Below are 11667 nucleotides of genomic sequence, written 5' to 3'. Positions count from 1 at the left end.
CTTAGTATGTTTTGTGACCTTACTAATTGTGATTTATAAGCCATGGTTTATAGATTAGCATGTTGGGTAAACCTAGGCATTTATTCTGTGATCCACATTTAAATAAACCATGATTTAATGCAACATGCCCTTGCCTAGACAAGAAACCACCTTATTTTGTTGCAGAAATGAAACCAAACCAGCTCTTTGTCGAAAGGAAAGGTTTATTGCGCAAGATTCAGCAGGGATAGCTCAAGCAGAATCTGAACCCCGAAGGGCAGTTGGTTACAGGTTTTTATACTTTATCAGCCAGGATATTGATCATTCTCCTAAGTATACATTCTTCCCATGTCACGCTTCGTACACATTAACCCCTAGTGACAGGATATCTTGATTGCCTTATAAGGATATAATCTTACCAATTTCCTGGCTCGACCTAGTCAGGTAGATAAGGTAATCAATCCCCTGTTGCATGGATAAAGCATCAGGGCGTTCTTGCCCGGCTTAACCTTACCTATATGTTAACCTTCTACTTTAATTTGGCTCGCTGAGCTTTGTGCTGGATTTGTTGCTCAAGTGTGTGTTTATTCTGTCTATAAAAATGGTCTGAGGGGAATTTTACATTGGGAATATTGTTTAAGGATACTGCTTCCCTTTCTTTCCCAATTGTCCTTCATCTATCTATGCAGCTGGAACAGCTAAAAGCCTGCTATTTCTGTTGCTCCCAGGTAGAAATGAGCATTCTGAAGAACTTTGCAAAAATGAATCCACCCTAGTGTCGGTTTTGGAACAGCAGCAGAAGCAGCATGTGGAAGAAAAGCAGCTCATGTGTTAGCTAGCATGCTGGAGGAAGAACAACTTCCAGTTGTTTCAACAGAGAGGGGCAATACCTGTGAGGTGCTTGGCTTAGAATGTGGGCCATCTGCACATTGCCACATCTAGAAGCAGAGGGGAACTTGAAGAGAAAACTTCAACCAAGCTGATGCACAAGGAATCCGATCTGCCGCAAAATGGGAGCTATTCAGAAAGCAGAACTGCAAACATCACTGAAAGATGTGACTATATTTTGTACCCCCGTCAATAACACCATCGAAAAAGGCAACAGAATGGCCTCCCTGCCTGAATACGGTAAAATATTACTATTAAATATACATATTTCATTAGCAATGAGGATCTTATATTTGTATAAAAATATAGGATTGTTAGGATATCTTACTCTGTGTGCAACAAAGTATTAGGTTTCCAGGTTCCTTGCTTCAGTAGGAAGAAGCAGCATTGTGGAAAATCACCTTGCTATCTTTTTATTTACTCCCCCCCCCCCAAGACTGTATGACTACGTTCATATGAAACATGGCACATCACTATCTAGCCAGTCACATTTTAGCCTAGCATGTTTATGTGCCCAGTTTACAGTAAGTTCACTGTGTAGAGTGACCACGGAAAATTAGGTTAAAATAGGAAATTAAATGATTTGCCAACTATGATGTAATCATGTTGTGTGAACGAGGCCATTGGATGTCCAAGATAGACTCACTTTTGTTGGCTGAAGAGAAAATGCTTCATTGTACTTTTAAGACAATTTTTACAGTTTTGGTTTCAGATGCAGTGAAATGCTAGAACTGAATATGAGAATTCCAGAAAGAATAATTTAGCCTGAACTTTTATACATATTAAGAGAGAAGTAGTTTTGGACGGAACTTAATTTATTTCTGAGTAATACACATAGGAACACTTTGCAAATGTGCATTTGGGACTCATGCTGCTATTTTAGTCTCTCTGTTTGTACTGTTAAAAGTTAATCTTAAAACATCTATCACATTTTATCTGCTGCCATTTAAAACATTGGGGTATTACTTGATATTTTATTTGCAAAGAAAGCATGCATTTTTTAACAAATCTCAAAAATAATAATTTATAAACATTAGTGCCATTAATGCCAGACTAAAATTACTAAGTGATCATTTGGAAGAATTGGAAAGTACATGTATCTATTGCATAGTAAAGGAAGAGCAACATTTCCACAAATCAAGGTTTTATTAATTGCTATTTTTCTTTCTGGCACATACCTGTAAATGTTGATATGCTATTTATGAGTGGTAGATCCACAAGATGCTATTTAACATGAGATTCTCACCAGTAGAAAAACAAATAGCTAATAATCAGTAAAAATATAGAGAGAGACTAATTATAGCAAAAATTGCATTTGATCCCTACGTTTTGAAGTATTTCCCTTTTGCAAATGGATTTCTGAACAAATTACTCAGCAGTATAATTAATTACAGAAATGGTTGAAATGCATTAGTCCAAATCAGAACCTTCATACCAAAGCAGATAGCATGCATCCACACATATCCAAACACATATCATATAAGTTGGATTGTCATCATCATAATTCCATTATTTAAAGGGGAAAGTACTGCTGTTTAAAGAATAGAGTAGCCTACCATTCTGAGATAACTATATTAAGTACAGAAAAAATTATATATTTGCATACACACACACACACACACACATATTTCAACCAATAAGTTTGAAGTTTGTCCAATCTTTGTCCTTTTGATTATGCATTTCCTCTTTATTGTAGTGTCTAAATGTGCAGCCCAAAAAGGATTTATAGGAATGCTTAAGATTCTAATATGCACAAAGTTTTAATTACAACCATTGTATATTCTCCTGCATTTTTATTTTAGATAGTAATATTTCTCATTTTTATTTTAGATAGTAATATTTCTCATGGCAGCAGCAGTCTTTCTGTTGGAACCAGCTACCATAGCTGCATCAGCCAAATTACAGTAGGTAAGAAATTGAATACACTTTGTTTTTCTTTTAGTTTATAGAAAAATTAATGTTGACACTTGTGAGTCCACCAATTTACAGTAGATATTGTAATAACGTTATGTACAAGCTTTGCAACAGAAATGTGCTTATATTCTATAAAAATTGTACAAAGAATATAAATAAATTTGGAGAGCTGCTACACTAACTTTTCTTCCGAAGCTTGGACTTGATTTCCCATATTAAGTCTAAAACAGTTGCAATTTTTATAGTTAACAATTGTTATGAGAAGATGACTGTAGCTCAAGAAAAGTTATTAACTGAATAAGGTATTTTGGATTTAGATAAGGACCAAACACATAATACATTACAATTTGTGTTGATTGTGAGATCAATGATTCTGACTGGTGATGTGGTTTATGTAGTTGAAACGGTATAGGGTTTCCTGCCTAGGCAGGGTGTTGGACTATAAGACCTCCAAGGTCCCTTCCAACTCTACTATTGTATTGTATTGTAGATGAGCAATGGATATCCTTGACTCATGCCAAGGGGCCCATGTTGCCCCTTGCAAAGATTCATAGGTCCTTTGTCTTCATACTGTGGAAATTTAGTGATTTAATATCAAGTTTAAGATTTTTGGCACCACTGGTCAAATTCTTCATATGACCAATACCTGTAAATAGGAATTAGCCAAAAATTGAGGCATGCTTCTCTATCTAGAAAACCAGCAAAAAACTGTCAGTTGATAAATTTTCCATACAAATTTCAAGAAGGTGAAAACATTCCAGTGTGATATAAAAAGACCCTTAAGAAATGAAACATGGGTGGTTTACGTGATTGGGAGAATAGTAAAGCCACCAAACATTTCCTGCAATCAACCACTTTGAAGAAAGAGCTTCTAGAAGAACCTGAGGCAGAAGGCTGCTTTATATTTGCTACAATAAATTTTGAGGAAGTATCTAATAAAAACTCTATAAATAAGTATATTTAATCTCAAGTCTTTAAGAACTATGCTTAAATCATCTTATTGAATTTTCTGTTTTATAAAGACTTTTATTTTGTTCATTTTACAACTTTAATAACTACTCCTGCCTGTGTTTGCACTATAGATAGTCTTCAACGTATGACTATAACTGAGGTTGGAATTGTGGATTTAAATTGTGCTAGTCATTAAGTGGGTCACCGTGTGATTGTGCCCGATTTTATTATCTTTTTCGTGGTCATTAAGCAAATATGTTGGTTGTAGAATGAACACAGTGGTTATTAAACAATCCACCTTAAGCAATGGGTGGTTTTTTGCTGGAAATTGGAAGTAAATGCCAATTTCTGGCAAAAAAAACAACACCCATCTTAAATTACAATCATATGACCCTAGGATGCTACAAACAGCCATAAATGTAATCACACATGACTGTGCATGGGACCCATCTGTCAGAACTTCAGATCTGGATTGTGAGTAATTCTGGGGAGGTCCTTTGGAACTAGGCGGCCAGCCATAAATTGAGGACCATGTTTATAGGAGCCAAATAGCCACGTTTCTATATACCACTAAAAATTTGTTTTAGTAACAATACCATGTTTAGAATCAAAACTATTATTATAACCAGCATGTTAGAATTATTGGAAAAAATATTTACACATTTGAAAGGGAGTTCTAAAACTTAATCTTCGGGTCTGTAGGAAACAAGATTCTATTGTGTTTTTTTTTAGACTCTGTACACATATTTGCATGATCTTTCATGAGTTTTATACATTCTGAAATTGCTTTGCATAACTGGTTTCAAACTGAATTATTGTAAACACGACTGGTTTAAAAAAAAAACCGGTTACTGGGCATACATATAAAGGTGCTCCAAGCTGCATTTAGTGTCATATGCAGATTTCTGTTTATTCAGCAAAAATTTATCTTACTTTTTTTTATCTTGGAGCAAATCTGGAAGTGAACATAGAAAAAGGGAGATATCCATTACGCATTTCTAAGGGCAAAAAAACAATTTTAAATAAGACCAAATAGTTAGTTAACTAGCTAGCTGGTTTATTATCTCAGCTCAACTCACTTTACAGAACTGTTATTGTGGGGAAAATAGAAGAAGGAAGGAATATTACATATGTTTGCCATCTTGAGTTATTTGTAAAAATAGTAAAGGTAAATAGTAAATAAATAAATCTCTTAATTTCTCTCTAAACAGCAGAGAGTGGTGAATTATTCCCGATTCCCAAACCTGTTAGTCTTTCAAAGAGAATATTCTGTCAAATAGGGCTGTTTATCCAGTGAGAGACTTCCTATATTAATGCATAGCTTGTTTTATTTCAGGTTTTGATGCTTCTGGCCAGTTCTCAATTGGACTTTCTCATTGGAAAAATTGCTGCTCTCAAGCTTTCCATCATCTCCCTTTCCCTTTCTATGAAGAGGCTGGCATAAATCAGTATGATGTCCCACAGGCCAACTTATCTGCTCCTTTGTCCTGTCCAGCTTCACTTTCTGTCACTCCGGTGCCTTCTTACAGTAACAGTAGCAGTGAGGATTCGCTTAATGAAAACCTCACAGGTAAAAGGATTTGGGGAAAGGGATCATAGCTTTTATGTTGGCATTGGGGTTCTTGGCTTAAAGTTTATAGAATAAGTACATAATCTGATGCCTCATATATGAACATTAAAATTGTGGGCGTAGTCTCCTAGGGTCTCTTCAAGAAATAACCTAAAATTATTTGTATTACAAAAGGAGAAAATTATTAAATAACCAGAAATAATTAGTGACATTTAATTGCACTCAATTTTAATTTAATCAGACTTACCTTTTGTCTTATCCCCATGATGACCAACCTATGGCACGTGTGCCCAAAGTTGCATGTAAAGCCATGTCGCCCAGCACGCGCGGCCTTGCCTGTTTGTCTTCCAGGTTTCTGGTGCACATGCACGCATGATGATCAGCTGTCCTTCACGCACATGGCAGTGCTGAAAACCAGTGTGTGCATGCCTGCCAGCCAGCTGATTGTTGAGTGCACATGCACACCAGAACCCAGTGGTTCGGCTTTTCTGGAGCGTGATCCCTTCACATGTGTGGCAGTGCCGAAAACCATTCCATGCATATGTGCCGGCCAGCTGGTCGTTGGGCACGCATGCATGCTAGAACTCAGAAGTTCAGCTTTTCCAGAGCGTGGTTCTGACCAGCGTGCGTGTGCGACAGTTCTGCACTTTTTCGGCACTCGGTGTGAAAAACATTCACCATCACTGTTCTATTCCATCCATCGTTTAGAGTACTATTCCTAACATGCCACTAAAGGACAGGCATGGTTCTTGATCCACAAAAGATTGCACATCATTGATCAGAGCCACTTTCCAAATTGTACCCCACATGAAAATTGACCAAATAAATTGTAGTGTGATGATTATTGGAAAGCGAAAGTTTTATAAGGAATGGACAATGGTTTGTTAAGATGATTTTGAGGCATTGTCAATACCAAAGAGAAAGTAAAAACAAGTGGAATAATGGAGAATGAAAGTTAACAAGCAGGAAGAGCTTCATGATTTGGATAGAAAAGCAAACCAAACCAGATATGAGTTCATGATTAGGGCAGTGCATACTGGAGAAAAAGGATGCAAATACTTTTTTAGAATCCTTTCTCTCTTGAAATTCTGCTATTAGTACTTAGTTGTCAAGTTTTGCAAAAAATAATTAAGATATTAAAATGAAATTTGTATGCATTAGCAGAGTGCTCTATCAGGTCTTGTATCTTATTCTTGTATGTGTCTAAAGAATAAGTATATTATAAAATGTGAAAATACAGCCCACTGCAGTAGAAAAATAATTGATTTTAAACAGACTCTTAATCATACCAAGCTTCTTTTATTCATGAATTTTCATTTAAAGAAACAATTATCCTAAACCAAAAGGAACCAGATGTTGCAAAACTCCCAGCTAGACAAAGAGGCATTAAGCGGGGAACTAGCCTTGAGACGTTGTGCAGCTATAAGAGACATAAGCCAGACCCCCTGGTATTTTCTGCCTTTAAAGGGAAAAAGGGATCTATGTCCAAATCTATGGACATATTTCATCTTACCAAATAAGTTTTGTGAAGGTGCTAAGATTTGTTGAGACAAGTTCTGTGTTTGATGATTATAGTATTCAACCTGTTAGCTTATTATTTCTTATTAGAACAACTAATGAAAACATGAAATAACTATGGTAAATGCAAAAATTCCAAAATAAATGTTTTAATTATGAATAATTATGAACAAAACATTAGATTATCAAGTCTCTTTTCTTGTTCCATGCAGGAATCCAAATTAAAATTTCTAAGATAGATGACTGTTCATCTACACTTGAATATAAGCTGGAAATGGGAGGCCATCACTTCTATAGATAATTGATTCCATTATCAAATTCCTCTCACTATTAGGTATTCTTTCTAAAATTAAATTAGAATCTACCTTCCTGTAACATAAATCCATTACTACATAAACTCCATTTTACAATGACAGAAAATCAGTCTTGACCTTCTGGGTGACTCCTTTCAGTTGAAGAGCATTGTTGCCAGAGTTATAAGAACGCTAAAGTCAATATTCTTTCCTTTTCGTATCTCATACTATAGGAATGAGTGCATCTTGTCTCTTTCATTTAGCTGGTATCTTTACAATACTTATCTCCAGTATTTAGTATAGCTTATTCTCAGTTGTAAAGAGAAAAAATAACGGGCTTTCTCCTATTAACTTTATTACAGGAGAAAAAACAATATTGCAAGGAAGCCTATAAATCAAGGCTTTTTGCAATCTTTTCTTTCTCTTTGCCCTCTTTGCTCCTAATGAGAAGCTTAACTGCAAAAAGTATCTGGAATGTACCATCTTTGTTCTTACCAGCCAGTCCTCTTGTAAATCCCCTAGGCTGGAAAACCAATTGTTACTTTCCTTCATTTTCAATTTCTCTTCTCCCAAATTCCTTTTTTAAATAATTTTGTTTTATTTTTAAACATACAAATACAAAAACATAGACTACATTTATATAACACACTGGAACTTCATGTTCCTTATAGCAGTTTCAAATCGGTACGTACATTCATCTTTACAATGTTTTCCCCCCTAATATGTTTCACTTAAATTTCACAATTTTTAACCCTCTTAATTTGTTATCTTTTACTTATCTATCTAGTATTTTGGCTGTTTGCCTCCATTTATCCTTAACTTGTAATTTTTATCTTTCTTAGGTTCTTATCATTAATTTTTGTTTCTTTCCTCCAACCACCCATACCATTTTTCCCATATCAGATAGTATTCTGTCTCTTCCTTTCACTGCATTTATTTTGTTAACTTATCCATCTTGGCATAGTCCAGAATCTTTCTTATTATTTCGTCTTCATTTGGTGTCAATTTGTTTTTCCATTTCTAGCCATTTTTTTTCTTTTTCTCCCTTTCTCCCCCTTTGCTCTTGCTTCCTCCTTTTCAGATCTAGCTGCTAAATCATCTAAGTAATGCTGTAAAAATTCACAATTTGCCATTGCTGCATTTTCCTTCCTGTAGTTATAGTTCCCCCTTCTCTTCTCAAGACTAAATATTTTTTCAAGCGCTATAACTAGATCATTGATCATCTTCATTGCCCTTCCCTGACATTCATAGGTAATTAATTTTTCATGCCATTTATAATAAAGGAAAAGAATCCATTTATTTTTTTTAAAGTACTGGAAATGCTAATTATCTGGCTCAGTCAGGACTTTTTCTATTTGTATTAGTTGCTGCACTGTACCAAAATAGCTTTCAAATGTAATTCTTCAGTCTTCACCTAGCCAATATTTGGACTCATTTTCTTTATGTACTTATGGAACAAGCAGCTTTCATTTGATTTCAATAATATGAACAATATTAAGGAGAAAAACCATTAGTGGATTCATTGATTTTCTTATTTCAACCTTCCTTTAATAGCTTTTATACTGGTTGAGATCCTATGATGCTTGTAGAATGGTTCTGTACCTGATTTGACCCCAGTAGGCCCATCCAGTTTCTTATCCTCTGATGAAGCTGAAGCAAATCTAGAAAAGTTTCATGGATTAGAAGGGATGCCTGTCCTGTTTACAAGCCTTTTGTAGGTTCTATATAATAAATAAAGCTGAGCTATAATGTTTTCTTTTCTAATATACTTCATATGTAAATTAATTGATGCCATTTATTGCTAAAACAGTATTAAATGCTCATGTAGTTTCTCACAGAACAATCTGGCCATTACAATGTTAATGCAAGAAAACTTCTAGAAGTCTGGTATTCTGATATATCAACCATCAACAGATATATAGAAATAAACTTCATTATAAGTTATTTTTTTTTAAAAAGCAAGCAAAAGCCAAGACTGAAGAAGACATTCTGGGGACACGTCTTCCCTTATCACATACCCAGAAAATAATACATAGATAAGTAAAGCCCAACACAACAGTCAGAAACAATATTAGATTAACCAATACAACTAATTGAGTCTGGTAGGTGAACCATAAACAAGTACCATCAACTACGATCCCTACCAAGATGGGTAGAACAATCTGTCATATGTAAAAGGCAGCAAACCCCATTCTTGCCTATCAGAGTACTGACAATCTTAACTAGTTTGGTAAAAAAATGCTTTCAAGAAAAAAAAATCAAGTTTAGTGAATACCAAGATCTCAATGTTTCACCCTGAGCTACTCTTTTCTATTTTGAACATTTACATGTGAGCTACTACCCTTAGCTCAACCCTACTCCAAACTGTTCCTTTTGTGGTGGCAATATCACAATGCACAGCAATTAATATTGTCAAGATGTTTTTCCCAGTGCTCAGAAGCTGTTGAATCTGAATGGGTAAGAACATGCTTTAGCTCAACTTAAGCATGACTGAATGGCTATGAGTTTTAGTTCCAGGAGTAGGAGGGCCTGCCCATGATCTCTCATTCTTGTGCACCTCCCAACTAGACCATTGCAATATATTCTACATGGGGTTGCCTTTGAAGACCATCTGGAACTAGAACTGGTCTAGAATGCAGTTGTACAAATAGATAAATATCCTCTGAGATGTTTTAACATCGTTTTGGGAACGATCACTCTTACAGGTCTTTTCCGATGTGATGACTCCCTTAGTGATTAACTTCAGGCACACCAACATTTCTGTGCTTAAGCAATGAACAAAATAATTTTATTTTCAATTTCTTACTTGCCAAATTATCACAATTCTGGGGAAAAAACTGCCTCTTGCTTTAAAATGTATTTATGTAGTTAAGACTGATAAGGCAGCATATTTAAAGTAAGCATTGTATTCAACTTTTTAAAAGATTATTAGTCTAAATAGTCTACTACAAAGGGATGAGTTTATACCATACTTATAGCATTCAAACATTATCATATACTGGAGGCTATAGAGATAATTACATCTGTACATAATTTGTATGGGATCTTTCTTGTTTCTGATCTATATATGTGCAGATATAACAATCAATTATGCATTTACTCATGATTTGCATGGCATAATTTTCTTCTATATAGGAAACCAACAATATATATAAAATGACATAGTGACATTCAATCATTATTTTTTTCTGTCAGTGTTTCTATCAAGAGCCTGATAGCACTGTTCCCAAATAACACATTTTCTTAAAAGGCATAAGCTTTTGAGACATTTGCAATCATTTGCCAGGAATGCTCCTCTGCATTATATGTAGAACTAATGGTGCAAACCTTGCACAAAATAGTTAATGGACACAAATTTGATATCACGACTCAAAACAAGGATAAAGTAATCTTGTTGTTGTACCATATTCGCCATTGGATGTTGGCGATCATGTTGGCGATCCTATTTTTTATCAACAGCAGCATGAAAAAGTACTATTGAGTTTTGTCCAAACCAGTTCCTCAAATTTTTAAGTGATGATATTTTTCTTCTGCCTGGACCTTGTTTGCCTTCAATCTTTCCTTGGAGGATTAAGTGAAGTATGCCGTATTTCTCTGGGTGTCGCATCACATGTCCAAAATATTCTAACTTTTGCTTTTTTATGGTTTTGATGATTTCTCTTAGCTTTCCCAGGCATCTTAAAGTAATAAAGTGTTTCAACTTCCCAGGACATTTAAAGCAGACCTCAAAGTCACTGTTTAGAAAAGTGGGTCTTTAACATTAACATTAAGTGAGAAATTGTTGAACTCTTGTACATCAAAAGGTTTCTGGAAAGCTCAGAAAGTTTCAACAAACAGAATGGATTTTAAAAGGTGCAGAAATTAGGCTTCATTAGATATTATGATGTTTGCATTCAGCACTTTTTCGAGGAATGCTAATATGAAAAAAACGCAAAACAAAGATTGATTATAAATCTGGTTTAGAAAGGATTTATCATAGTCATTGTGACTATGGGGTCTATGCTCCCCATCCTACTTTGCAACTTTTTATTTTGTAATCTACTACTTATTAGGAGTAAAAACACTGTTCTGTAGATTTATATTTATGAAAGTTTCTGTAAGTGTTCAACAGTTGAATAGGACCTTCTATCTTAACTTCTAAGAGAGCTAGCATACTATTAATTTAAATCAATGTATTTCAAATTGTTACCCTGAAATCTTGCACTTATGCCTTTAAGTGATTTTAAAAAATAGGATTATTACTTAAAGACAACCAAGCAAGTACATTGATTCTAGTAAAAGTCAAGATGTGTATTTCCAGAATACAGAATGTGCATGCACATGTATATGTGTATTATAAATATTGATCTATCTTAGTTTTTCCTGCGTGCACTTATTTATAAATTATGTATTTTAATTATTTTTGTATGTAAATGTGATGGAATATGCAGCTGCAGGAGCTGAGCGGGAGACTTTTGGCAACATAATAGCTTTTCCTAGAGGGAGAGGTCTAGGAGAGATTGTGCTGTCCCAATCTGGAGGTGGGACAGGGGAAGAAGTTCAGAGTAGACAAAC

The 11667-nt window shown here is 34.9% G+C and overlaps 1 protein-coding gene across 1 annotated transcript in view; it reads left to right on the top strand.

The window, feature by feature from the left end:
* Positions 1-989: 989 nt before the first annotated feature.
* ANO4 (anoctamin 4) overlaps positions 990-11667 on the top strand; it is a gene marked incomplete at its 5' end in the record, with an annotated part of 98332 nt that continues 87654 nt past the window's right edge. The window contains 3 exons of the mRNA XM_081958708.1: positions 990-1107; positions 2698-2775; positions 5069-5302. Of these exons, the coding sequence (XP_081814834.1) occupies positions 990-1107; positions 2698-2775; positions 5069-5302 (430 nt within the window). The remainder of the gene's footprint in view (positions 1108-2697; positions 2776-5068; positions 5303-11667) is intronic.

This window comes from Natrix helvetica (genome assembly GCF_964273705.1).
Source record: "Natrix helvetica genome assembly, chromosome: 6".
Classification (NCBI taxonomy): Eukaryota; Metazoa; Chordata; class Lepidosauria; order Squamata; family Natricidae; genus Natrix; species Natrix helvetica.
The sequence above is the reverse complement of the archived record's forward strand: the minus strand, read 5'-3'. Positions and strand labels throughout refer to the sequence as shown.